The 27,933-nt window shown below is 41.7% G+C and overlaps 1 protein-coding gene, 1 long non-coding RNA gene and 2 other non-coding genes across 4 annotated transcripts; all 4 read left to right on the top strand.

Annotated features, from left to right (window-relative positions):
- Positions 1–8,038: 8,038 nt before the first annotated feature.
- On the top strand, positions 8,039–11,279 carry LOC113741804 (uncharacterized). The gene is made up of 2 exons (XR_011813607.1): positions 8,039–8,335; positions 10,585–11,279. It is a non-coding gene; the product is annotated as an uncharacterized lncRNA (long non-coding RNA).
- On the top strand, positions 8,582–8,670 carry LOC113743088 (small nucleolar RNA snoR14). The gene has a single exon (XR_003460975.2). It is a non-coding gene; the product is annotated as a small nucleolar RNA snoR14 (small nucleolar RNA).
- On the top strand, positions 8,759–8,855 carry LOC113743079 (small nucleolar RNA Z101). Its single transcript, XR_003460969.1, has one exon. It is a non-coding gene; the product is annotated as a small nucleolar RNA Z101 (small nucleolar RNA).
- A 737-nt stretch (positions 11,280–12,016) lies between the features above and the next one.
- On the top strand, positions 12,017–17,258 carry LOC113741803 (protein FAR1-RELATED SEQUENCE 5-like). The gene is made up of 2 exons (XM_027269439.2): positions 12,017–16,084; positions 16,350–17,258. Exons 1-2 carry the CDS (start codon positions 13,851–13,853, stop codon positions 16,582–16,584), a joined length of 2,469 nt encoding a protein of 822 aa, XP_027125240.2. The 5' UTR covers positions 12,017–13,850; the 3' UTR covers positions 16,585–17,258.
- The last annotated feature ends 10,675 nt before the right edge of the window (positions 17,259–27,933 follow it).

Raw genomic sequence — 27,933 nt, 5'->3', positions numbered from 1 at the left:
GGGAGAACTAGAGTAGGGCTTTAGGATAGGAGCCGAACTGTTAGTAGACAGTTCTTTTTGTATGAGCTCTTCTCTTGTACAGTTTATCGAATGGAATGAAAAGCCTTTCTTTTGCTTCATACTTAGTCGCATTTGCAAAATTTCTTGACATAAACACATCAGTTCGGCCTTATGCCAACCTAAATGAGCTATTCTCTAAGACAAAATAACTTATTAACCAAATACATCGATATTAATAAAAGTCTTGACCTTGAGACGAGATGTCATGCGCGAGTTTAACGGAAAATCCGCAAGTTGGAATTGTGCCAGGTACGCGAGACCTCTTCCCCGCTGAGGTGGGTTAGCTTGCAGTATCCAGCTCGGTCTGCCAATTTCACCACATAGGGACCTTCCCAATTTGGATCCAGCTTGCCCGTGCCCTGAAGCCGACTCACGCTGTTCTTCCTCAAGACCAGGTCCCCTGGCTTGAAGGACAGAGACCTCACCCTAGCATTGTAGTGTCGCACAATCTGTCCTTTGTACTTAGCCATACGTATGGCCGCCTCTTCTCTCCTTCCTTCCAGCAGATCCAAGTTAAGACGTAGCTCGTCCTCGTTGTCCCGAGCTATGAAGTTCTGAACTCTGCCCGAGGGAACACCGATCTCTGCCGGAATCACGGCCTCTGCCCCGTAAGTAACGGCGAAAGGAGTTTCCTGGGTGGCAGTTCGAGGAGTGGTCCGGTACGACCATAGTATTGTGGGCAGCTCGTCGATCCATCCAGTCTGAGCAGACTCTATTCGGGTCTTCAGGCCATGCAGGATGGTCCTATTGACGTTCTCTACCTGACCATTGGCTTGAGGATGACCTACCGAGGTAAAGTGCTGCCGAATTCCGAGCTCCGAGCACCAACCTTGGAGAGAGTTGTCCACGAACTGTCGTCCGTTGTCTGAGACCAGGACCCGGGGTATACCAAATCGACAAACAATGTTTCGCCAGAGAAACTTCTGGACCGACCTGCTGCTAATGGTGATAAGGGGCTCGGCCTCCACCCACTTGGTGAAGTAATCCACAGCCACCACAATGTGTTCATAACCCCCAGGAGCTCGAGGGAACGGGCCCAGCAGGTCTACCCCCCACTGGAAGAAGGGCCAAGGGCTCTGAAGAGGCACCATCTCTTGAGTTGGGGCATGGTGGATCGGAGCATGCAGTTGGCAGGATTTGCATCGGGCTACCAGCTCGGCTGAGTCCAAGAAGATGGTGGGCCAGTAATATCCAGACAACATTCCTTTTTTGGCCAGAACCCTCGGGCCGACATGGTTCCCGCAGATACCCTCATGCAGCTCACGCAGGATATAGTCTCCTTCCTCTGTAGTCACGCACCTCAACCATGGACGTAGATATGATTTTTTGTAAAGTACCCCATTCGAGAGCTCGTATCCCCGCGACTTGAGAAGGACCCGTCGTGCTTCTACCCGACTTGAGGGGAGCTCTCCATTGGCCAGGTACCGCACTAGGGGATCCATCCAGGAGCTCACTACTTGAATAACGGCCGCATCTACCCAATCATATGCCCGATTCCTGACGACCTCTACCAAGAACTCTTTGTTCAATGTGCCCACTGAGGTGGAGGCGAGCTTGGACAGTGCGTCTGCCCTCTTATTCTGGCTTCGCGGGACCTGCTTGAGCGTGAACAGTTTGAACTGAGCTCTCAGCTCATGCACTCTGGCGACGTACCTTCTTAGTAGCTCCTCTTTAATTTCATAACTTCCCCCTACCTGATTTACTATCAGCTGCGAATCGCTGTAGACTTCTATTGATTCGGCCCCCAACTTTCGAGCTATCATCATCCCCGCGACCAGGGCCTCGTACTCGGACTCGTTGTTGGAGGCCTTGAAATCAAACCTCAGGGCGTAGGCCAATTCATCCCCCATGGGGCTGGTCAAGAGAAGCCCCGCTCCGCATCCTTCCTTGCTCGACGACCCATCCACGAACAGCGTCCAGGTCGGAATGGACTGTCCTACCTTTCCGGCGGCCTGCTCGTCCTCCACAGCATTTCTGACCTGTTCGGCCTCCGCTGCGTTTCCGTTCGGCTCGCCCGTAGCTTCCTTTGTGGCCTGTATGACCTCGGCAGGTTCCCTGGCCTGCTCGGCCTCGGTTGCGTCTATGGTCTGTTCGGTCTTGGAAGTCTTAGCGGCTTGGGTGACCTCGGTAGCTTCTCCGGCCTGCCTGGCCTCAGCTGCGTCTTGGGTCAGTTCGAACATGGCGGCCTGCGCGACCTCGGCAGCCTCTCCGGCCCGCTCGGCCTTAGCTGCGTCTCTGGCCAACTCGACCTGCGATTCCTGTTGTCCAAAGGAAATTCCTTCGGCTATGAAATCTACCAATGCTTGGGCTTTAATGGCCGTGCGGGGTTGGTAGCTGAGGTCGTACTCGGACAGCTCCACGGCCAACCTCACCATTCTTCCCGATGCATCAGGTTTCGAAAGAATTTGCTTGAGAGGCTGGTCGGTCATTACTATCACGGGGTGAGCTTGGAAATACGACCTGAGCTTCCGGGCCGCGTGAACTAATGCCAGAACATACCGCTCAATTGAGGTGTACCTTGGCTCCGCGCCCTGCAGAGCTCGGCTGACGTAGTATACGTGCTTCTGGATTTTGCCTTCTTCCCGAACTAGCACCGCACTGATTGCCTCCTCCCCCACTGCTAGATAGATAAATAAGGTTTCTCCTTGTGCGGGAGAGGTCAAGGCTGGCAACTGCGCGATGTGGGCTTTTAGTTCGTCGAACGCTCGCTGGCACTCGGGGGTCCACTCAAACTGAGGACCTCGTCGCAAGGCTTTGAAAAAGGGGGAACCCCGAACTGCAGACTTCGACAAGAACCTGTTTAGGGCCGCCATCCTGCCAGCTAGCCGCTGGACCTCTTTTATGTTTCGGGGAGGAGCCATGTCCGTGATAGCTTTTACCTTGTCGGGATTAGCCCTTACTCCGTCCTTGGATATCATGTACCCCAGGAACTTGCCCGACCTAACCCCGAAAGTGCACTTCTTGGGGTTCGATCGCATCCGCGAGCTCCGTAGGACGCCAAAGACCTCCTTGAGGTCGTCGATGAACTGCTCCTGAGTTCGGCTTTTCACCAGCATGTCATCTACGTATACCTCCATGTTTCGGCCGATTTGGCTTCTGAACAGCTTGTTGACCAGCCGCTGATAGCTCGCGCCAGCATTTTTTAACCCAAATGGCATGGTGGTATAACAGTACGTGCCGTACTCGGTGATGAAGGCGGTCTTCTCCTGATCCTCCTCATCCAGGGCTATCTGATGATACCCTTTGAAGGCATCCTGAAAGCAAAAAACCTCGCATCCGGTAGTCGAGTCTACCAGCTGGTCGATGCGAGGGAGGGGGTAACAATCCTTCGGACAAGCTTTATTCATGTCGGTGAAGTCCACGCACATCCGCCAAGCCCTGTCCTCCTTTTTGACCAGCACAGGGTTGGCTAGCCAGGTCGGATAGTAGATCTCTTTCACAATCTTGGCCTCCAACAGCTTGCCTACCTCCTCTTTAACGACCTCGTTGCGCTCAGGCGCGAAGTTTCTCTTCTTTTGTTTTACTGGCTGGATGCTTGGGTCCACGTGCAACTTGTGAACTGCCAGTTCGGGAGGAACTCCGGGCATGTCGTTGGCACTCTAAGCAAAAATCTCGGCGTATTCCTCCAGGAGAGACTGCAGGGCTCTCCGCGTTAGCTCGCTTAGGCCAGATCCAGCCCTAACCACACGGTCGGGTCGTTCAGGGTAGATAGGCAATTCAACCAGACTCTCGTCCGTCTCCAACCTCTCCTCTTTTTCAGCAGGTTCCCAGGGTTCCAGATAGGCTGCCTGGGCTACTAGCTTCTCCTTACCCTTGAGGGTTGCGATATAGCAGGCCCGAGCTACCTCCGGGTCTCCCAGCACCTCGGCCACTCCATCGGGCGTTGGAAACTTCATGCTAAGGTGTAAGGTTGAACAGACAGCTCGGAGTGCGTTTAGGGTTGGCCGTCCTAGTATCATGTTGTAGGAGGACGGTTCCTTCACCACCGCGAAATTCACCGGAACAGTTCGGCACTTCGGTGATTCCCCTACAGTGACCATGAGGGTTATCATTCCTTCTGGCCTCACTGGCGGACCTGCAAAACCTATCAAAGGAGTACGAACTGGGATGAGCAGTTTGTCTTCCAGCTGCAGTTCTCTGAAGGCCTTGTAGTACAACACATCGATGCGCTCCCATTGTCGATGTATACCTTCTTTACTTTGTAGTTGAACGTGATGACTTCTATCACAATTGCCTCATGATTATTGGAGGCTAAGGGTACCGCGTCCTCTGGCCCATAGATGATCTCCTCGTACATCTTTAAGCGCTTGTTCGAGCTCTTCCCACTGGGGGGAGGTCGGTTATTTCGCCGAGCCGTATGGCTATCTCCCCCAGCAGGTCCCCCTGCAATAGTGTTGATCACTCCCGCTAGGTTTTGAACTCCTTGCTCTGGAGTTCGATCCCGAGGACCCCGAGGTCGGTCGTGCGAGCTGGTACCCCGATCTCGTTTGAAACCCCCTTGCTTTTGATCAGTTCGCCCCTCACGGACAAACTGGCCAAGATGACCTCTTCGTATCAGCTTTTCGATTTCCTTCTTAAGGTGGCGGCAGTCCTCAGTATCGTGCCCCACATCTCGGTGGTATGCACAGTAGAGATCGGGAGAGCCCTTCCTGCTCCATCACCGCAAGAACCCGAGCTCTGGGGGCCGTGAGAGAAGTCCAAGGCTTATCTCCCCCCAGGGGCCGGCTTCTGGGCGGATAGCCATAGTTATTCTTTCGTCCCTGGTCACGTCGCACGTCTCCCTGGTCGGTGATCCTTCGGCGTTTGTCATCCCTCTGCCTCTCTTGCGCGCTTTTCAAGTGATTGGCCTCCTCAGCGTTGGCCTTCTCGTGAGCTCGGTCCAGCGTCTCCCGGACTGACTTGGGTGGTCTCTCCACGAGCTCCGTGTATAACTTCTGCTTCCGCAGCCCATTAATGAAGGCAGCCATGACCACCTTGTCGTCTCGGTCGCGGATCTGGAGGGATTCGTTATTGAATCGCACCATGTATTCGCGCAGTGATTCCTCGGCCCTTTGTTGGATGGTCATGAGGTGAGCGGTGCTTTTAGAGAAGGCTCGCGAAAAGACGAACTGCGCTGAGAACAGTCGTGCGAGTTGGGTAAAAGACCTGATCGATCTGGGGGGAAGTCCCTGGAACCACTGCCGGACCCTTCCTTCTAGGAACATCGGGAAGGTCTTGCACCTGACCGCATCCGCGGCCGTTTGTAAACGCATCTGCGTCATGAACACGAACAGGTGGTCTTCCGGATCCGTGGTTGCGTCGTAAGATTTCGTGTTTGAAATTTTAAACTTCGCGGGCAGTTGGTATTCCTCGATATCGAGCACAAAGGGGGAAGCAATGTACCTGTCCGCCTCCGGGTCCAGCAGTAGGTCCAGTTCGTCCTGTACCTGTTGTCGTTCCCTCAGGGGGGAGGGCCTCCGGACGGGCTCCGGATGTTCGGTTCGGGAGTTCTTGTGAGAGGGCTCCACGACCTCGATCTACTCACGCGTGAGTTCCCGATGCGCCCGCTTGGCCCCGTGCTTGGGACTCCCAGTTCGGGACTCTGACAGGTCTGCTCCCTGGACCTTAGGCTCCTTGTCCGGTTGACCTCCCGACTGCCCTTTGAGGTAGTTCATGATCGCCTCAAAGGTGGGCAGGTTTTCCGCCACCTTCTGAACCAGCTGTTCGGGCGAGATTCGTGAGGGCCCTGCCCCTCCTTCTCCAGGTGTTGGATCCCGAGGGGAGTTTTGGGGGCCGCTTCGCTCCGTCCCCTTGGATCCGCCAGCGTTTCTCTGCGACCTAGTTTTCGGCATAATTCGCGAAGAAGAGTAACGTGTTTCCCACAGACGGCGCCAATTGATGCGACTGCCGAAGTGAAGGTCCAAACTGGCCTGGTGCCTGGGGAGCGAGCTGGTCAAGTGTTCGACCTGCACGTGAACGAGCTGCGGGGCTAAGTCCCCTGAAGCAACTCCGACGATCAAGTCAGAATGGATTCGTAAGTAGAAGAGTAGAGTTTGCACTATGAGTAGCGTACCTTGTGTTTTTCCTACGCGTGATATTTATAGAGTCACAGGTAGTAGTTTCCTGGTAGGACAAGGAGTCTTTGTTGGAGAGAAACGGCTCCTAGGGCTCCACTACCCAGCTCCGATAAATACGAGCTTCGCAGCCCATCAGGCCCATCCGCCTGGGAGGCGGCGCCCATCTGGACCTGCGAACTGACCTGACACTCCGACCAGCTATTCATGTCCGAACTCGTGGGCCGGACTGATGTGTTTATGGACCGGGCCGATGTGCGCATGGGCCCTACTACAGTTACAAACACAATTCCAGCAATTGAGAAGAATTATTTGCCCCAGTTAACTGTACTTTCAGTTGCAAACCTGTTGGGTGAAACCATTTGGCGCGTTCATGATGACTGTTCTGTGAGTAGCATATTTCAGTGAACTAGAAGACAATAAGAAGATAGTTAATTCTTGATAAGAGCTTACTGAACTGAGGGTAGTTGAAAATTTAGCATTTTCTCTCTATTTTACTCAGACATCATTGCATATTCTTCACCATGAACCTCTCCTCCCATTCTTTGGGGTCATCTTTATCCGGCCATGCAAAACCCCACCAACCCTTGCCATACTTTAAACTAAAATTCCCCGCCGACAACTCTTTGGTGGACATTGGTTGATAGCGACATCAGTTTTAAGTTTGATATAGCTAATTTCCTTCTTTATTGCCCCCTGCTTCTTTTTCATTTTCATTTTGTTAGTCTGCCCTCCTGGAGAAAATTGATGCTGATGTTGATGATAAATATGTAGCCTGAGCAGATTGGCAAACATAGCCTACTCAAATCTGCCTTATCTAGAAAATTGAGACAATGCATTTGGACTCTGCAGCAAATGCTTAAGAGTAGAACTAGCATTTCATCTGGATGCTTTTTATAGACTTTGAAACTTGTTTAAGCTCATCAGTTTACTTGTAATTTCCTTTGCCTGACATCCACTGTCCCCATGGAGGTGGAGGCCTAGCTGCTATAGTGCTATGTTAGGCTGCTGTGCTATGATCCTATGATGTCTCTGGGTCTCTTTACAGTTATAAAATTTAGAACCCATTGGTGTATCTTTCATGAAGCTCTATTAGGATTTCATCTTGCTTTTAGATGATCAAAAGGCAGTGGGAATCCTTGCAAAGATTTTTCTCTGTACCGTTTTTGGAGGTCTGATGCTGAGGAAGAATACATCCACATGCTATCACATTAAGAAATTATCATAAATTTCCCTGTGTGAGTTCAATTGTCAATTTTGAAATCCAAACCCTCAAATGGCTCCAATGAGTCTCAAGTGGTAGTGTAATTTATCAAAATAATTTCAATAACAAATGAGTTTTTAACTTAGTAATACTAAAGTCGTTCTCAAAGAATTTGGATTGCATTTTTCTGGATTGTTTTGTAGAAAAATTATTTTAACGATTTGATGTATGTGAGATAAAAAGATAATAGGAAAATGTGTTCACGAGTAATTTTTCTGTAAAAAATGACTGTTCAAACACCCCAGAGTCATTTCGTTAAAAAAAAAAAAAAAAGGTAGTATGACTGACAAAAGAATGATCTTGTCGTGTTTTGCATCCCAACTACAGAGCCGGAGCTACAATCTCCCATTAAAAAGGAACTAATGCATTCCAAATTATTTAAGGAACTCCTCCAAATCTTTGGTAAAAATAACTTAATTACACAATAAAGGAACTAAGGATGCATTTGATAAAATTGAAGTTGAAAACTGAAATTTGAATCCATTGAGTAAAATTTGATAATTTTGAATATATATCACATTAAGTGATGATAATTAAATATTGTTACATAATAAAATCTGATAAATATGAATTGGATTATCAACCTTAAATGTTGAATTGAATTATCAAATAAATACTGAACTAGATTATCAAACCAAGCGAAAGAGACAATTATCCCAAATTATCTAAGGAATCCATTCAAATATTCGATACAAGAAAAATTGTATGCCCATTTTTTCCATTTAAATTACATATATTATAAGTATAAATAAAAACAAAAGGTCCCAAAAGAAATATATATAATTTTTTTTAAGTCTTTCAAAAGTACGGTTTAGGTTTAGGCGGCGTGAAGAAGAAGATGCTAGCGTTTCGCCGCCTCCTAAAGTCACAAGCAGCCATCGATTCAACTCAACTCAGCTCAGCTCGGCTCAGATGCGTAGGGTTTTAGATAGTTTTCACCTTTCAATCGCAAACTCGAGTAAGTGTTCTTTCCTCTTTTGATTACTCGCCGCAATTTTCAGTAGATTGCAGTGACGAGCTCATAATTCGGGCCGGAGATGACGACGACGACGACGTCGTTTGTCTATGACGGCAACCTAATTCCTCTAAGAAGTTCTGAGCACTTCCTGAGTATTAAGCGGTTGTGTACATATAAAAGTTTCGATTTTTATCATCAAACCTTTTTTTTTTGTTTCTAATTAAAATTTGGGGATTTAAAGAAAGAGCGAGGGGATGATAGAATTCATAAGTCTGTCAATCCACTGAATAATAATCCTCTGATGTTAACTATGAATCCCGACAGGTTCTGATCGCCTTTCTTTATTTCCTTCGAAGTTTTTTTCTTTATTTTTTTCTTATCGTGAATTCGGGTTTTTAAATTTATTTAGGTTTCAGATTAATTTTGGGGCAAAGGATGAATCTCATGTATACAAATGGGTAATTTGCGTCTGAATAGCTCTACATTGATGCTAAATCACCTTGGAGACCTGACGCCCTTTTCTATAATATGTTTTTTTTTATCCTTTTTTCTTTTGGATAATTTGTTTGATTTCACGTTTGATTGCATTTTCTCTGGTCGCCAAAAAAAAATTGCATTCCGTCAAAACAAATATTTTTTTTGGGCTGGGTTGGGGGGGGGGGGGGTACTTCTGTGGTACTTCTCTTTTTTTTTTTTTTTTTTTTTGACTTAAATGATACCAATTTTTGTTCTGTTGATTTTATCAAATTTGGAGAATGCCAGCATCTAAATGTTTATCTGTCTGTGGTTTTTAATTTTTTATTAGGTGGAATTGATACACTGAGTGGGAAAAAGAACATTGATGTGTAACTTCAATTCAATTCTCTTTTATCAGTTGTCTAGTAGGCCAGTATATTTGATTCAACAATATATAATAATATCTACAAAATGTGTCAGAAACACAATACTATGCTTTTGCAATTTGCACTTTGGGGGGTGTAAAAGGTGAGAATTGAGTCTTAATTCACAAGACTACGCATCCACCTGAGCAATAAAAGTACAATGCTAACTCAAGGGATAAAGTACAATGCTAATTTAAGTGTACATTTCTCATTATCAGATATCACTTAATGTTATATTAAAAATATCCTCTAAAGTTAGTATTTCCACTCGACCATGATTATAGATATAATAATTTCCTAAATAAAAACGCGTAGTATTAATAGATTTCTTAAAAAAAAAAAAAATATACACGCACTATACCTGCTACATACAATAACTTATTGTAAAAAAACTAATTATATATATATTTTGAAGTAAGCATACATGTAGAGCGTGCCAAAAGCATTAGTGATTATAGAGCACTAGTGATTCTAGCATCTATGGAGAGTTAAATTATGCTCACAAATGGTAGGATCAAAGGAAGATTGTGGGTAAAGACACTTATCAAAGAGTTACATTATGCTCACAACTGGTAGGATGGATGCAAATCGAATGAAACTGAAGGGCATTTCAACTAAAAAATTGTAGGCTCAATACAAATTGAATACATCCCAACTAATACGAACTAGTAGAAAGGTTTAAAGAGATCTGAATTTAGAATTCTAGTTCCTGGAACTTTAACTTTAGTTAGCTGGGAAGTATGGATAGGCATTCGTGCTCTTTCTTTTCTTGGTTTCAAACGTGAACAGATTCGATAGGACCCCAAATGCTGATCTTACTTGACATTTGAGACGCAGTTAAGCCATACTCATTTTTTGTTCGTCCATAAAAGAAGTGTGAAAGTCGGCAGTCAAGCTTCACATCCTGTTGCCAAAAAAAAAAAGAGAGAGAGATTGCATTCCGTCAAAACAGATATTTTTTTTGGGGGTTTTTTTTTGGGGGGGGGGGGGGGGGTTGGGGAGCTTCTTTTTTTTTTTCAAAAATAAATTACATTTTCAAGAATTCTTCAGTATTACTTTCCTCTTGCAGTTCTGTTCCTGCATTTTTCGATGGCTTGCTTAGCCAACATAGAAACCAATATTGTCACTGATCAATCTGCTCTTGTTGCTTTGAAAGAGCACGCATTATCAGAACCCTACCTAGTCCTGGAAGACGACTGGACTGCTAATACTTCTGTTTGTGATTGAATTGGAGTCACTTGTGGCATCCAACATCATAGAGTAACTGCTTTAAACATACCATTCATGGGTTTGACAGGCAGCATTCCTCCCCATCTGGGGAACTTGTCTTTTCTTGTTTCTTTGGACCTGAGTGGTAACAATTACCAGGGCAATCAACCTGGAGATCTGTCCCGTTTGCGATGCCTGTGGTTTATGAACTTTAAGCTCAACAACTTCACTGGAGATAATCCGTCATGGTTTGGTTCCTTTCCTGAACTTAAATTTTTGTCAATTAGAAATAACAGCTTTACTGGATTTATCCCTCATTCTCGAAGCCTGAAACATTGGAACTATCATACAATCCTTTACAAGGTAAAGATTAGATTCCTGAAGTGATGGGAGCTCTACCAAACCTGAGGGTACTAAATTTGCAGTATAACCAACTTACAGGGTCTATACCATCCTCCATTTTCAACATTTCAACGTTGGAAATTATTGCTCTCTCAGGAAATAACTTATCTGGTAATCTTCCTCCAGACGTGTGCAATGATCTTCCAAGTCTCAGAGGGCTTTATTTAACTTCAGATAAATTAAATGGCCAGTTGCCATCAAATTTAACTGCTTGTTCAGTAATCCAACTATTGTCATTGTCATCAAATGAATTTAGCGGACAGACACCATGGGAATATGGAACCTTGAAGAAGCTGGAGGGGCTGTATCTTGCCCGGAACAGTTTAATAGGTATGGTAAAGAATTGTTGTAAATCTACAGAGCCAAGTCTGGTTAATTTATCAACTTTGATCAACTTCAATGTATCAACTTTAGTGATGGAGCTAGGATTTTTTTCCTTTGGGAGACCAAAATTTTTCCTAACAAAATTATCTTAATAAGTTATTTTTAAAATAATTTTTATCTATTTAAATATATGACATCTAAAAATAGCAAATATTAACTTTAATTATAAATGTTTGTCTATTTCATAAATATGTAGTATAGTCATAACGAAATTTAAGATAAGAAATAACATTTGATTAAATATCTGATAACATTACAAACTATTCAACTTGCACATTATGAAAAGATGCTCCAATATGTCACCAGTGTAAATATATACTCCCTCCGTCCCACTTTGATAGTCATGTTTTTCCTTTTCGTCTGTCTCAAATTATAGTTCACTTTTCAATTGAAGAATGTAGTTGTATTTTAATTTTTCTAAAATGCCCTTATTCAATGTAAGTTGTTGTTACTATAAACCTACCCCATTTAATGAGAGTTGATTCTTTTTTTGCCATCAATTTAAGTTTCCATAAAGTTGTACTCTATTTAATGTAAGGGTATTTTAGAAAAATAGCAATCTAAATTTACTTTTCCAACAAAGTTAACTATTTTTTCTTAAATTGTGTGAAAAAAGAAATAGAACTATTAAAGTGAGACGGGGGGAGTATATATATTTATATATATATATATATATATATATATATATATATATATATATATTACTCGTGAATCAAAGAAGCATCTCTTAGGTCATTCCTAGTGTATCTTTTATGAAAACACAAAATCCGTATCACAATAACTCTCACAACATATGATGTGAGGTAATTTCTGTAGTGCATTCACAAAGGGAGAAAATACGTGTGGAAAGCAGATAATATGGCAAAGAAGCCTCCACGTTGCAGGCTGACAAGTACGGACCCGAAAGGGAATAATTCCAGAAAAGGAAGTGATGACCTATAACCGCGGTTTGGACATTGGAAATGTAGCGTACTGCACAAGCTGGAAATGCATTGGGGTGAAACGGAATTAACATAAATATAATGGGCTAAGGAGTAAAAATAAACCCGTAACTTTATTAAAACAACCCCAATTTTCAACTCTTTCGTCCATAATAACAACGGAATAACTCATTTTCGTTGAATACAAATGTTAGCGATTGCATTTTAAATGCATTTTAACAACGGAATATCATATTTAAATGCATTTTTGAATAAACAGCCAACTCTTTACGGCTTTCCTGGACTACAACTAAAGATTAAATCCATTTTGAGGACCATTATTATATTCAAACGTGTGTCTCAGTTCAAAAGTTTCATCTCCCCTTGGCTTTTTTCCATTACAACAACATAATACCCAAGGTGCCATAAAGACAGACTGATTTATCGGATGAAATGCAATTAAACCCGTTGGTGAGTAAAAGACCAGCTCTTTGTGCCTTTCAACCATTACAATGACAGAGTACCCAACGTGCCTTAAATACAAATGTTGGGTTATGGGATAAAATGTAGTTAAAACGGTTGTCTTATAAACGACCAGCTCTTTACGGCTTTCGTCCATCACACAGTTAGGAGAACCCAATTTCCTTGAAAAAAAAATAATTTATCGGAAAGCATAAAAATTGCGGTGTCGGTTCTGTTGTATGAAACACCGAAGACGAAGCGTAAGCGGTACTAAACAAAGCCATGGTGGGGCCACCGAAGAGGAAGCGTATTAGGTACTAAACACAGAGCCATGTTGGGGCCCGCGGTGATGCGTGTGTTTGAAGACAGGTGGCGAGGTCGGAATGGTAGGCAAAAATTTGGTAAAGAGGTGGTGTCTACTGGCGTAAATTCAGGCGCAGGCGGTGACGGTAGATACATCTGAGGAAGGCCCTTCCGAAGCTGTGGTGACAGACTGCAGCGGCGTGGAACAGAAGCAGAGAAATCAAAGGTGAGTACTTTTGTCCACAACTTTGAAAAATGGATTAGAATAACGAGTAAAGTACGTCTAGTAGGGTGATTTCTACAGTTGTTGTAAGAGGAAATGATAGAGGAATAAGGAATACGAAATACGGGGTGTAAGACCCTGCGTCTTCGAACAAAGATGAAACGAAACCGGGATATTATCGTAGTTTGTTTGTGCACCGAGCTTTGTGTACGTACGTAAGAAATGTTGGTCCTCTAATTTGTATTAAATTGTGTAAAGGAAATTAAGCAGAAATGAGTGAAGACGTGAAGAAGACGTTGTAACAGGACTAAAGTCTTAAAACAGAGTGATTTGGATGGCCGTGTGGACATGGATAATGGCCCCCATACTGCATTGCGAATGCTTATGTGAAAAGAATTAAAGAAACACACAGTAGAGGTTGAGTTTGTGGGTGTTAATGAAAATGCATGTCGATAGTGGTATTTTATGCTAAAGGTTGATATAATTGCATCAGCCACACTTATAAAAACTGTGTATATGAATGTGAGAGTAATGTTTATCGGGTGCATTTTGTGAAAGTTGTGAGGTAAAGTATGGTTTGTTAACTGAAATGATCGTGTATATATGTTTTGTTCCATTAGTAGACGAGCAGTATTTATGTTACAAACGAAAGCATATGGGGAGGCTGAAAAGAAAATGTTAAGCGACCATGGTTAGAAAAAACATTGAACAACCACACAGGGGTTGTAACTATGGGGCAGGATGGGGCGCTTAAAACTCAACTCATGACATGGTGCAGGAAACAGAGAATTAATCAAATGGCGTTGGATGTTTGCGGCAGGTTAAGGTCATTTGACCTTAACCAAGAACCTGAGTGTGACCGAGACACATTCATTGAAGAAAGCGGTGGTTCAATAGGAGGACACGAAGATGAGGAGGCAGATGAATTGGTGGGCGCAATAGGCGTGGATGACGTAATGAAATTAACATTTGACACGGAAGAAGAAGCTGGGGAATTCTATAATTTGTATGCGAAACTAAGCGGATTTGGGATTCGTAAAAGTAATGCCAAACGAGATGCAGATGGCATTTCAAGATTTAGAAAATGGGTATGTTGCTGTGAAGGTTACAGGAATGAAAAGTGGTTTAATTATGAAGACCGGAAAAGAGAAGCAAAACCAATCACAAGAACCGGGTGTGGGGCTTGCTTTCGCGTGAAATATGACATAGAATCGGTAAAGTATGTGGTGACACGTTTCATTATGGAGCACAATCACCCGCTGGCATCAGAGGCAAGTGTGCAACACATTAGGTCGCATAGAAAAGTGAGCGATGCAGAATATGCGCAGGCAAAAAGTCTAAAGTTGGTTGGGGCCAGAATATGCCAGATAATGAAACATTTTGTTATCAAAGCCGGAGGGTATAGTAACGTGGGATTTTGCATTAAGGATTTGTATAACCGAATGGACGAGGAACGTAGAAAAGATATTTTTAATGGCGATGCAGAAGGGGCACTTGGGTTCTTGGCAGCGAAGAAGGATGCCGATGACATGTTCTTTTATAAATATCATGTAGATAACGAAGGAAGATTGGCAATGTTGTTTTGGGCAGATTCTAAATCTCGTGCGGACTTCAGTGTATTTGGAGATGTATTGGTGTTTGATACAACATACAAAACAAATAAATACCGCAAGCCACTAGTTGTACTTGCAGGGGTAAACAACCATTTGAACAGTACTGTTTTTGGCTGTGCACTGCTATCAGATGAGAGGATTGAAACATATGAATGGGTGCTAAGTACATTTGTAGAGGCTATGAAAGGTAGAAAGCCAGTAGCAGTGATGACAGATGGGGACAGTGCAATGAGAAGAGCTATAAAGAATCTTCTCCCGGATGCTTGTCACAGGCTATGTTCGTGGCACTTGCATAGAAATGCACGGAGTAATATTCGCTGCGAGGAGTTTAATAACAGGTTCTATAACCTGATGGCGAGAAAGTGTAGCACTCTTGAGTTTGAGGATCGGTGGGCTAGGTTGGTTAATGAATGTGGGGTGGTAGAGAATGAGTGGGTGAAGAAATTGTACCGTAGGAGAAGGTTATGGGCAGAGGCCTATTTACGCGGTCATTTTTTTGCAGGTATGAGAAGTACTCAAAGGTGTGAGAAAATGAATGCTTTTTTGAACGAGTACTTGAATGAAAAAATGCGACTATATGAATTCGTTAGAAGTTTTGATTTGGCAATAGCATGGCTTCGACATACCGAGAGCAAAGCAGTTCACACAAGCGAAAACACAAAACCAGTCTTAACCACAATCCTGCCCGAATTAGAGGGGAGCGCAGCGGAGGTGTTTACAAGGAATGTGTTCTTCATGGTGAGGAAGCATTTGAACAGGCAAGGACTTCTAATTTCTGAGGGCTGGAGCGAGGATGGAGGGAATCGTACATATTATTACTCGAAATATGGTGGACACGAAATAAGTTGGAGGGTGGATTATGATAGGTCAATGGAGAAGCTAATCTGCTCTTGCATGAAATTCGAGTCAAAGGGGATTCCTTGTGCTCACATGTTTCGCGTGATGGTGGTAGAAGGAATGAACAGGATCCCAGAAGCATGCATTTCGAAGCGGTGGACAAAGGGAGTTCACTGTAGTAATAATGGAATGAAAGAATTTGTTGCAGACGAACAGCTGACACAAATGGCCAGATATGGCACTTTAAAGTCCAGCTGTAATACTATGTGTTACTATGCCTCCTACATGGATGATGCGTTTAATGACCTGCAACAGATGTTTGACAAGCATTCTGTGGACCTAAAGGAGAAGTGGATTGATAGGGGATATGGGGGAGATGGATTTGCAATGGATTCAAGAGTGAGGAACGATAGAAGTAGAAGAACATTCGGGCTGTTAGATCCTAGGGTGTCCCGGTGTAAAGGTGATCACAAGCATGCAGAAGCAAAGAAGAAAAGAAAGTGTGGTCATTGCAGGTACTATCGGAATTGCATACGTAGTTATACAGTAGTTAATTGATAAAATACATGAAGTGGACAGCGAAGGTAATAATGAAGAAGTGGGTATTTTTCGTTCTTATTAACAACAGTAGTAAATAAACACATAATTAAAAGTGCATACAAAGTATACAAAGTTATTGGCAATGCAAGAAAGTTGAAGTGGTGTAATGTTAGCACTGTGCTCGGTTAACGTGATTACTTGCAGTCACAAATGATTTGACATGTGATATATGGGTTGAAGATTGCAGGCAGGCCACAACCAACGAACATGCCCATACAAAAAGAATTCGCACAACACAGCAGTTGATGATGATTATATGGAAAACTGTTTGGATGACTCGCTGGAAAAATCATTTGAAATTGGTACGGGCTGCAGCGACTCAGGCGAATGGAGAGGACAAGCATTTGTACCACAACCATTCGGTAGCGGTGGAAGGGACACAGGTGGCCAACAAAGAAGTCCAGGAGAAAGATGAGGCACTACTGTTGTGATGCTTCGGTTTGCAGTTACGCAATAAATAAGGCAGGTTTTGGTGAGTCGAGGTGCAAGAGTAGTCTTTCCATGAAACAAGTACGAAATTGTAGAAGGGGAAGGGTTTGTATCTTTCCTTCGCATTAATTTGTCTTGAGCATGAGAAGGCTACAAGGTATTCGTGAATGCGGGGAAAGCTGGGTATATTGTTTAAAAAAATTTGATTCCGTTACCATTGAAGTGTAAATAATGTAAGTTTGAATGTGTCATGGGCCATTGTAAGCTGTTATCACCACAGCCACTGAAAGGTTGTAAACAGTCATTGTACTGATGCAGTACCTGTTGGTAAATGGCTTTGTTGTTCTTATTTCACTGCCGTTGCGTGTGTAAATCCTATTATATATTCTTCTAGGTGTGAAATGCAGAGGTTGAAAGAGATGGTATGGTTGTGCATGGAAGTAGCAGCCGTGACGACAGACAGGTTATAGAGCAACACCGGCTTTAGGGATTGTGTTTTGTTATGTATCGGTGGGGTGAAGATTATTCAAGGTTGCTAGGTGTAGATGGGTAAGTCATTGTAGTTCCACCGAAGGGGTCATGCACAGAAGGATCACAAGATGCATGACTGTCAAGGTTGCGTCGTAAGCACTGCTGTAGCAAATACCGCTACTGCACTTGGTTAATAGGAGAGTAAGTAGTTGACAAATTGTTTATTAGACGAGCCAAACTTGTTCCTTTTTTTGTAAATACGAAATTAAGTGGAATCGTATGTTGCGCAAAATCTCTTCGTGGGATAGACGTTTTCCGAAGTGGCTACCTGGGAATCAGCTTCAGTTGCCCAGCTTTTGTAAACTGGTGCCGTACGCTGCTGCTATAAACTGCTTTTACGATTGGGCTGTTTGTTCCTCGGCTTGCTATCCTAACCAATGACCATAAGGCCCAACGCCTTTTCTTTTGCCCATCGTTCCATTCATGTGTAGGAACAGTAACTTCTGTTTCTCCCCATCTATTTTCATTGCTCACAATGCTTATGCGTCTCTTCAGTGCACCAATAACAATGGTATTATTAGTTATATGTATTATATATGTACATTAATTTATGTAATATAATTAATATTATGAATTATACTACTAATTATACATATTTACTAATAGAAATTATTAATTAGTTCGAGTAACTTTAGTAATACATTTGTACCAACATATTTAATTAGCCAATAACTATCAATTACAATGTGGTTTGTAATATATTTATTAGGGATAATTTAAGAAACCTCCCCTGAGATTTGTGACACTTTCACTGGCACCCCCTGAAGTTGTCAAAATTTGACTGACCTCCCTTGCCTTTGAGTTATTGGGTCCCTTAGCTGACATCATGAAGGCCAAAATTACAAATATATGGTATGAACTTGGGATTTATTACTGATGTTGGGGTTTATTATTACCGTTTAGTCGGAGAAAAAGGAATGTACAGTGATTAATGAAGCCTAACAACAATAACACAAACTGTGAGAGTAATACATGAAGTAAAGCTGGATTAGGGAGTAAGGCACCTTTTTTGTGCCATTATTGTGGGTGCTGTTTCAGTTAGAAATGTTTTTGAAATGCCATTCAAAAAATGGTACAGTAATTTGTTATGTAAAAAAAAATGGTAGGTTATCTACGTAATATATGTTCAGAATAGTTTAAAAAGGAAATATCCCATAAAGTACCAACTCTTTATGCCTTCTCTGTATTACATGAATGAAGTACCACGTTTTGTATGAACCTTTTATTATAAATCATTTAATTTTCATAAAAATTTGCAAATAAAATTCAAAAGCCGTTACAGAAACATCTTTACGAAAGGAAAACTAGCATTTTTTGAATTATTTAATGTAAATGAAATATTTTAAAGTAAACAACAAAAATTGTTTGCTATAATATACCAGTTCTTTACGGGTTTGTTCCATTATATGAATTAAGCAGTAGCTGTTTAAGAGTAGTTGACTTCGAAATAGAAGCGCAACTTTGAAACACGCTATTTTAATTTTAGTAAAAGCTGTTTAAGAGTAGTTGACTTTGAAATAGAAGCGCAACTTTGAAACACGCTATTTTAATTTTAGTAAATTTGTTTATATATGAAAAATTGGTTAACTAGCGCAGTGAATTTTTGACCCTGCTTATGTATCGGGTAAAAAAAGTACTCCAGGTCTGCACTAAAACACCAGCTCTTTATGCCTTTTCTCCATAAATCATCCGTTTTCCCATTTTTCCACAAGCTAATTCAGGGGATGTTTCTGAAATTAGCCCTTACAATATATATGTGTATGTAAGATTAATAATTCATATAATAATAAATATGTTTATTATTATGCATATAAGGTTGCAAAATGATTTAATTTAATCTTATATACGTTATAACTGTGTAAAATATTAGTTAATTAGTAATTATATATATTATGTAATTATAGATAGGGATGTTGCTGCAGTAGGAGCTTAGTCTCGGAAATTTGCAGAGGAAGTTGTTGAAGTGAAAGAAAAAGGGAAATGTGTCTTGTGCACAAAGTAACGAAACAGAGCTGAAAACGATTAATTTTTTTTACACCATTTGTACATTTCGAATGGAGTACAATATTTCAAGTAACTAGTTTGCACAAACTTGAACTCATATTCTTGTGTTGGAGTTGCATTCATACAAAAGGCTTTTCCGTCATTTCATATAAATAAGTTCGAAAATTGTAATGCATTAAATGTGATAGATTTATAATAACAACAACTTCCATTTAAATTGTTTTGTTGTAAATATTTAATTTCACTGCAAACTTGAATTGTAGGTGAAGAACAATCTGGGACAGACGAAATATAAGAACAGGGCTATAAATTAGTTGTGGGAATTATCTGTCAACTGTTAACATTTTCCGTGTTCAAGTTTAAAATTGTATCAGAATTACGCAACACACGTGGCGATTGCTCACAGCTTAGCTTTGTTGGTGGGCAGTACCAAGAAGTTTGCATACTCATTCCTCCGGCTACACAACCTTGTTTGCGGTTTGGGGCCATGGGTGCTCAGTCTTTGGCATTATGAATTCCCTGACTTTCGTGAGCTTTGGCTCTACCAAGCTCATCCGTAAATGTCTGCGTCCCGGCACTTGTGTTGGGACGCTTACAAACACAGGATTTCCGGCCACCAAGTTCACCGCGAAGGCAGCGTTTCCCTGTCCCCTTTTGGAGCTTCAATGCACTTTCCAAAATTACCTGTATTTGATGTAGCCTTTGGTCCACCACTTGTGTGTTGTCCGACACATTGGATGCCAAACGAAATATTTCTGCACTTTTTTCTAAGACTTTCTTTCTCAGGCCCATGCACTGAACAAGCAGGTCCTCGTACCAGTGTCTAGGCACCTAAGCGGAAACAACACAGATGGCTGTATTAATTGTACACAAATTGCGCAAATTAAATGGCGGGTTAAGTACAGGGCGAAGAATGCCATACCACATCACCAACAGCACATGGAAGAGGCAACCCTATTACATCGCCACCAACTCTGTGAATGCCCTCTTGCTCCAGTGATCCATCAGTTTGTATGCACAACACAGACCAGGGAGGGTAATTAATTGGATGTTTCAGTGACGGTGTTGTGGCCTCACTTAGTGGCAACTGGTCACATATATGAATTACGCACTCCTTCCCACTGGGTGCCAACGTGGAGGAAGTCATTGGTCTCATTAGCCTGCTGCACACAAACTCCTCATACGTAGCATATGGAGGGGGATCTGGGTATAGGCTTGCAATGGGCAGTCCACGAAGCACATCATGTAGCATGTTTCCCGAAATTGTATCAGTGCTGTACATATCTGATGGCCGATGGGGAGGTTGCTTTGCACATACACCTGCATACACCTGCCTAATAACCCTCTCGCCCAGGTAGTAAAATCTTCCCATGGGGCCATCCAAAAGCAATCTCGTTGCAGTTAGTTCCTTGGATTTGAGATACCGACTGGGCAATGCCATTGCAGGGAAGGGCAGCCAGTTCACCTATGACACACAATTAACAAGCGATGTAACATTGGTTTGTTCCACAGGCGGAACAAATTCATAACAACTGTTAACACTTAGGCGGTAGAAGCTATTGGATGTTCTAAGTAGGGGAACTAACGTTTTCCGGGTCAATGGTGTCAATTGCGCGGCGAAAATTTTCGACCGTAGACGGTGCTAGTCGATTGGCTCTATTACACGAGCGCCATCGCCACATTCTGGGCAATACGTCCCTCTCGTCCCGTTTCAGTTTATACGGACTTAACTGAAGAATTTCGTAAGCCCACACCTACACGTGGTCGTACAAATTATGTCCACCGTTCGAGATGAACACTAACTGCTAGAAAAGTTTATGTAACGGAACATGGAAATGTCGAATTGACACAAAGTGAAGGCAAATCTGGACTTACCTCCCAAACGAAGCTGTAGCCGCCTAGGCTTTTCGTCAGGCGTCGGGAGACGGCGGACATAAATCTGTACAAGGTTGCCATCCCCGCCCCTCCCCAGTTATAATCCCCTATACGATCTACGTCCTCCAGCGCTGGCAGACAGCACAGGTGAATTGTTTCGGCCGTGTTGCTAAGTAAAGTGCGGCCAAGCATGTATAGAAAGAAAGCTCTAGTCAGATGTGCCAGCTGGACGTCGTCGTTCTCGTCAATCGCCTTGTCTTTGTAGAATGACAATATATCGGTAACTCTGATGGCACCGGCAGAAGCAAAAGCTGGCACCCAACCCAATTGCTCCTTGATGTAATTGGCATTTTCCCTAACATTGTAATCCCACGTAATGGGCAAGCCGCCCACTGCAACACCGGTTATACAGGTGAAGTCCAAGGGTGTCAGTGTCATCTCTCCGAAAGGCAAATGGAAGGAGTTTGTTGAGTCCCACCATCGCTCCGCAAGTGCGACAGGCAACTTCCTATCTCTATCGGCCACGGGCAAGTGGCTCAGAAAATCCCCAAACCCAGCACTAACAACTTTCGCGGCCACCTTACGAGGCAGCCTCTTCCACCACTCCATAATTTCGACTGACGACCCTCTAGGATAAATTGAATAGACTTCCTGTGCATTAATGTAGAACCAATTCAGCCATTTTTATATATGTATAAACCAAATGAGGACTTAGGGCAAAATAAGCACAAGTAATTGTCGACATTGATTCTGCAACATTTACCCCCTGTGCAAGGAAAATGTGTGATATGTGGCTTTTCCGATCAACCAGCAGTTGTTGCGAGTGTTCTTCATCACGCGGAGGCCGGTAGCGATGGAGCCTGCCCATCGCACGGCTGTTGGAGTTGGATTTTGGACGAATATTGTGACGGCGCAGGCTATCACAAAATCCCTGTCGCCCCACCCGCGATTATGAACAGCTTTGCCGTTAAGTGTTGCGGCCTTGTATGTGCGTAGGCATCTTTCTTCGCTCAGAAATTTGAAGTGCAAGACATTTTGGACGGCTGTGGCCAGGTTGGGCGTGCAATGCCCTTGTACCTTCTAAGTAGGGTTGCAAATTGGGAAATTTGTGTTACAGTGACGGTCGGCGCGTGTAAAATGTCGTGTTTTCATTGGCCTTTACATACATACCCTTTTCAGTTTTACTTGGACGACTACGGAAACAGTATTGTGGCCAACCTCCGCGTCCTAAGCAATGAAATGTCTCCGAACGTTTCATTATAGCAAGGGGGGAATGGGATTAGAAAAGATGCAAAATTTTGAATTTAAAAACACAAACCGCAATTTCGGGACATTAACAGCTCAAATTGAAAAGCAACTTGGCATGGATGGTCCGGACGATAAACGAATACGGGTTGCCACAACTCCAATGACAGTACTATGTTGACACGGGTTAATATTTCAAAAAAAAAAGTAACATTCCGCATATATTCATACTAGAGGCCAAAACCACCAGCTCTTGGGCTGGTGGCCAGCACCGAGGCCTTGAGGCTTTGGTGGGGTGGGAGGTTTGCTTCCCACAAAAAATGTGTGTTAGTGGCTCTGCTTCAAAGGGATAATTTCAGAAACTAACCTCTCCTGTGATTTGACCAATTACACTGATCTCATTCCATTTGTTACTAATCCTTTACAAATTCAGTCCAAACGATTAAAACATTGTTTTAGAGAGTGAAATTAGGATTTTGTACCTGATTTGTCCTTTCTGCTACAGGTCCAAAGAATGACAAAGTATTTCAAAATAATTAACAATTAATAAACTTTAAAAAGCGTAGTTTATAGGCAAATATGTATTATTTATTTAAAGTACCAACTCTTTACAGGTATTTTACTTTCAAACATTTACTTTATTACAAATATTTATTCTCAAATACAGATTTGTATTTACCCTCAAATATTTAATTTTTGTTAAATACAAAATCTACCAGTTTTTCTTCCATAGAAATATGAATATAACACTTTTTCAATTTGCTGTGAAAAGAAACTTCTGGCTTATAAAAAGTTAACCCCAATTTATTGTACAATGGAAAAAGAATTTTTAACCACTATTATCGAAAAGGAATGATACCAAAAAAGAAAAGAAAGCACATCCATTATGAGTGCATTATCGGTTTAATAGCAGCATAGTTTTAGTTGTAATTAAATAATGAGTAGTGATAATGTTTCTAAAATTTTAATAATTAGAAAAAATATAGAAACCCACAAAAACTTAACTGTCACTATCTGCAACATCAATAAAAAAAATACAGACTTGCATATTTTTCTTTCTTTTTTGAGAGAAATAGCAAGTTAAGCTATCCATTTAAATCATGTCTAATAGCATTACAAATAGATGAAAACATTTCTGGCTGAACTTGTTATAGAATATGTATTGCAAGTTTAAATAAAAACATGAATTGCCATATTTGTAAATCTACATATGCAAATTAAAATCCACCAATTTGTAATATTGCAAAAATGTCTTCTTAAGCAAAATAGAATTTTGTAATAATATTTTGTAGAGTGACACTCTAAGCTAAAAGCCTGAATAATAACTTCCACCACCAAATGCATTGCTTCGAAAACTGCAATTGTTTTAGCTAGTCAAATGAACAAATTATTATTAACTTCTTTAGCCAAATAGTAATGACATGTCCATTTCTATGCCTAACAATCAGCTGAAACTCTAATTACATTATCTATCATTATGGACAATATAAAAGGATAAGAGTAAGTCATGTACAACCAGTTTCAGTAAAAGATGACATTATCTAATTTTGCATTTCTTTTATTTCCAAGCTATCATTTCCTAAAATTAAAACCATGAAAATTTTGCTACCTATCATGGATACAAGCTAGTCATCTACACATTCTAAATTGCTAGCCCCAACATTTATTTTACACGTCATCCACCTTATCCATTTTCTGAGCATTTTTAACAATTAATAAACTTTATATAAATTAAAATATAATTACCTATCCATAAATGAAGAGATTCTGATTATTTTTTAATTTAATAAGCATCATATTTTTGTGACTGATCATCGTTTACCTTCGATTTTCATTTATTAGATTTTTTTGTCCTCTATTGTAGTACTATCACCTCTAGTGCAAGTTTAGATTTTTAATACTGCCATGTTTGTTGATCTTTTAAATGCATGACATTATTTCCCTTTTATTTGCTAGTTAAACTCGCACTCTTATAAAGGTATGTCTATTTCATAAATATGTAGCATAGTTATAACTAAAATTAAGATAAGAAATAACATTTGATTAAATATCTTATAACATCACAAACCACTTAAGTTGCACATAATGAGAAGATGCTCCAATATGTTACCTGTGCAAAAACAAAAAGACGGAGCTGTAATATAAACATAATTATTTTCAATTAAAAAAAGATAAAAGTTATGTTAATATACCTTGAAATTTCATCCTCTTTTATTAAAAATAAATTGAGTTTTACGTTCTTTCATAGAACTAAATTCATCTCTAATTGAATCAATGCTAAATTTCAAGGAAACTTCCTTTTTTTATGTACATTGTTAGGCAATCATTCAAGAAATGATCTTTTATCTTGTTTTGGGGCTTTATTTTGATTGTTTTGATAAGTGAAAATGTCCATTCCATAACTATAACAGGATATATCACTCAATTTCTTGTCTTCACCAAGCCTTCAAGTAATTATTTGTATATTTGTATATGAGTCAACAAGAGGATAGATCACTAAGTTTAAATTTTTGGTTCAATTAGGCTAAGGTGTATATTTGTATATGGACCAATAAAGTAATTATTTTTATTGTAGCCCATTGATAATTATGAATTAAGTCTTTTATTATAATACATCAAATTTGGTAAATATGATACGATGGATCATCAAATTATATAATTTTTTGAATGTTAAATAATTAGTACAATTAAAAATAAATAACTTTTTTTTGAACAAAAAATTATATCAAAAGGTGGTAATTCACACACACAGACACACAGATATATATAATATGTATATTAACTGTCATAATATAAACTAAATTTCTAAAAAATTAGGGGGGGCCAACTTTGACTTATACATATATTTACATATTATGAATTAAATTTTTCAAAACTTAGAGGGGGGCCATGGCCCCCCTCTGCCCCCTTGGCTCCATCATTGCAAATAAATAAAATGAACAACCCATTTGCTGAACCCAACTCTTTAATTCTTTTGCTAATCTTCACAAGCCGCGAATTGTGAATTAGTAACACTTAAGTTTATCAAATGTAAAGAAAACTGTGAATTTTGCTGATTTGTCATGATTCTCATGAATGATATCGGCTGCCATTGTTCCGCCCATGGCCTGCAAAGATAACCACAAATTTTTTGGGCGGGAACATGGTCTTGTATCCTTCGCCATACGGGATAGGGAGCCGCCAGTGTTTCCCCCCAGTTTCGCATATGTGAAGGGCCATGGTTCAGTAGTCAATCAAAAGCTTCACACTGATCTTTTCACAACAAGCAAAGGTGGGCTCCCCTCCACGCACGACCGTTCATTATCTGACGAAATTGTACAACTCTTGCATCTTCTCCTGTAAGAAAGACTGGCGCCAGTCTTGTCCGCACCAGATTTACACTCCAACCGAGCAAATAAATTTTTTTATACGTTAAATTTTTCTTTTTTTTTTACGTTAATTGACCAGCTCTTTATGGTTTTCCGCCACTATAAGTACAGAGTACCCATTTAAGGAGCATAAATAAAGTTTGTATCGGGTAAAAAACTTCCTTATTTATCGATTTACGTTAATTGACCTGATCTTTATGGCTTTACGCCATTATAAGAACAGAGTACCCATTAAGGAGCATAAATAAAATTTTTATCGGGAACAAATTTTATAAAATCAATTTTCCCATTAATTGACCAGCTCTTTACGGCTTTCCTCCATTATAGAAACAGAGTACCCATTTTTCCATTAATAAAATTTTTGGTCGGGTGTCAAAAAAATTACAATCCATTTACGTCAATTGACCAGCTCTTTATGGCTTTCCTCCATTATAAGAACAGAGTACCAATTTTTCCATAAAAAAATTTTTTTATATCGGGTACAAATAAAATTAAAATCGATTTACGTCAATTGACCAGCTCTTTATGGCAATTTTTCCATTATAAGAACATAGTATCCATCGTACCCTTATGTCCTCCTATAAAAGCTTCACACAACTAAACTTCTTCCTTGCATGCCCATTCACCCCGGCGTTGGTTTCGCACAACAGAGAACCCTATTGCATGCCGCTTGAGCTTCATACAACCCCGTTGTATCAGTTTCGCATCTTCCTTTTACCACCCGTAACATGTAAGTACTGGTATATTCTCATAGGGTTCTGTATGTTTATTTCCTGAACCGACCCTTCATTCCTCGTAACATAATCGATTTTCAGACTGACTCATGGCAGGGTATGGACGACTTCCTGAAATGCATGTCCTCAACAACGGAGGCATGGTCGCCTACTTTCAACACGAGCTCTTACCACTTCACCACATTGGCGTGAAGTGGATAGTTGAGGAGGCGCTGGTGCGGTTAGATAGGTTTCCGGGACCGGACTTTCCGCAGTCGATGCTGGTGTCATGCATACCGGTTCGCAACCCCATTGCGAACGAGGAAGTATTCCGTTCGCTGGTCAAGTGGCGCCGTCGTCCACTCCCCCTTATGCAGAACCTGAAGGCGTTTTACATCATGACCTACAATGCCTGGTTTGTGGGCAAGGAGGAATTTGTTGCACATTTCCTCGGTCAAAAACCACTGCTCCATACCGACGTGTGGATCCTCTTCGGCGCCAACTTTGAAGACTGGTCTGTAACACGGTTTCTTGCTGAAGAGGGGTATGCCGCCAGCTTGACACGTAACGTTGCCATTGCGGACAACCTTCACACCGCAACCATTTGCTGGAATCCATCAGCTGTAGAGATCACGTTTGAAGACAGAGATGCTATTGACAGCCTTCTCCTCACTGTGCGGCGCAAGAAATACCGCAGCTTTCTCAGGGTAGCTACCACCGTTGCCTCCTTAAACCCTATGTTTGGTCTTATTGTGGAGCGTTTCGAGTGAACGTTCGCAGTTACAGCGGTGTGCTTTTAATTTTTTTTGTTGAACATCATATTTGGAGGTTGGGCGGTTTTTTGTTCTTGGCCCTTGGTGTTGTTGGGCGTACCATGCATGGTTTTGATTGTAAGCGTACGAAGGGTAGGGGTTAGGGGATGATATTATGCAAGGCCTGAAAATGTAAGCCGTGCACCGTATTGTCGGATATGTAAGCAGTAAGCGGATGTACTTAAATCCAAATATATAAGTAAGAACTTGTTTAGGTCGTTCAACTCCACAAATTTCGCATCCGTAAACCTAACAATGCTGTGCCACATCCCAATTGGTAAGCTTCAACTTGTTCAGTTGGCTGGCTAAGCTGAAGTTCATATTTAACAACGCAGCGGTTGCCATCGCAGTGACTAATGACGTTCATCGATCCATCTACGATCCGTAGTACCTCATCCGCACACACATTGCGGGGGACAAAGGGAACAGGCGTTTCGGAAAAACACATCATGCACAATGTAAACAAAAACCAAATACGGAAACCTAGTATGTTATATAAGGGAAAATCTTAAATTACACAGTATCACTCCGCCGGTTTGGCCAACTCAGTCGCATATGCGGCAACCACCGGTTGACAACGGATGGACAAAAGGCAATGCCACAGCAGTAGCAACCACAAAAATACAAGAGGCTGTAAACGAGCCTAAATGCCCATTCTATCCTTATTGGGACCATACAAACAGTACTGCAACGGGGGGGGCATCGAGGGGATGCAATCAACGGGAACACATTCATTCACGGTTTCAGAACTAGAACAAGGACTACCGCCACCACAGCTACCACAGCA

Source organism: Coffea arabica, chromosome 4e, assembly GCF_036785885.1.
Source record: "Coffea arabica cultivar ET-39 chromosome 4e, Coffea Arabica ET-39 HiFi, whole genome shotgun sequence".
Lineage (NCBI taxonomy): Eukaryota > Viridiplantae > Streptophyta > Magnoliopsida > Gentianales > Rubiaceae > Coffea > Coffea arabica.
The sequence above is the reverse complement of the archived record's forward strand: the minus strand, read 5'-3'. Positions and strand labels throughout refer to the sequence as shown.

Coding starts and splice junctions, on each gene's coding strand:
- LOC113741803 (XM_027269439.2), top strand. CDS start 13,851: ATGGGGCAGGATGGGGCGCTTAAAACTCAACTCATGACATGGTGCAGG. Junction 16,085..16,349: donor AGAAAGTGTGGTCATTGCAG/GTACTATCGGAA, acceptor TATGGGTTGAAG/ATTGCAGGCAGGCCACAACC.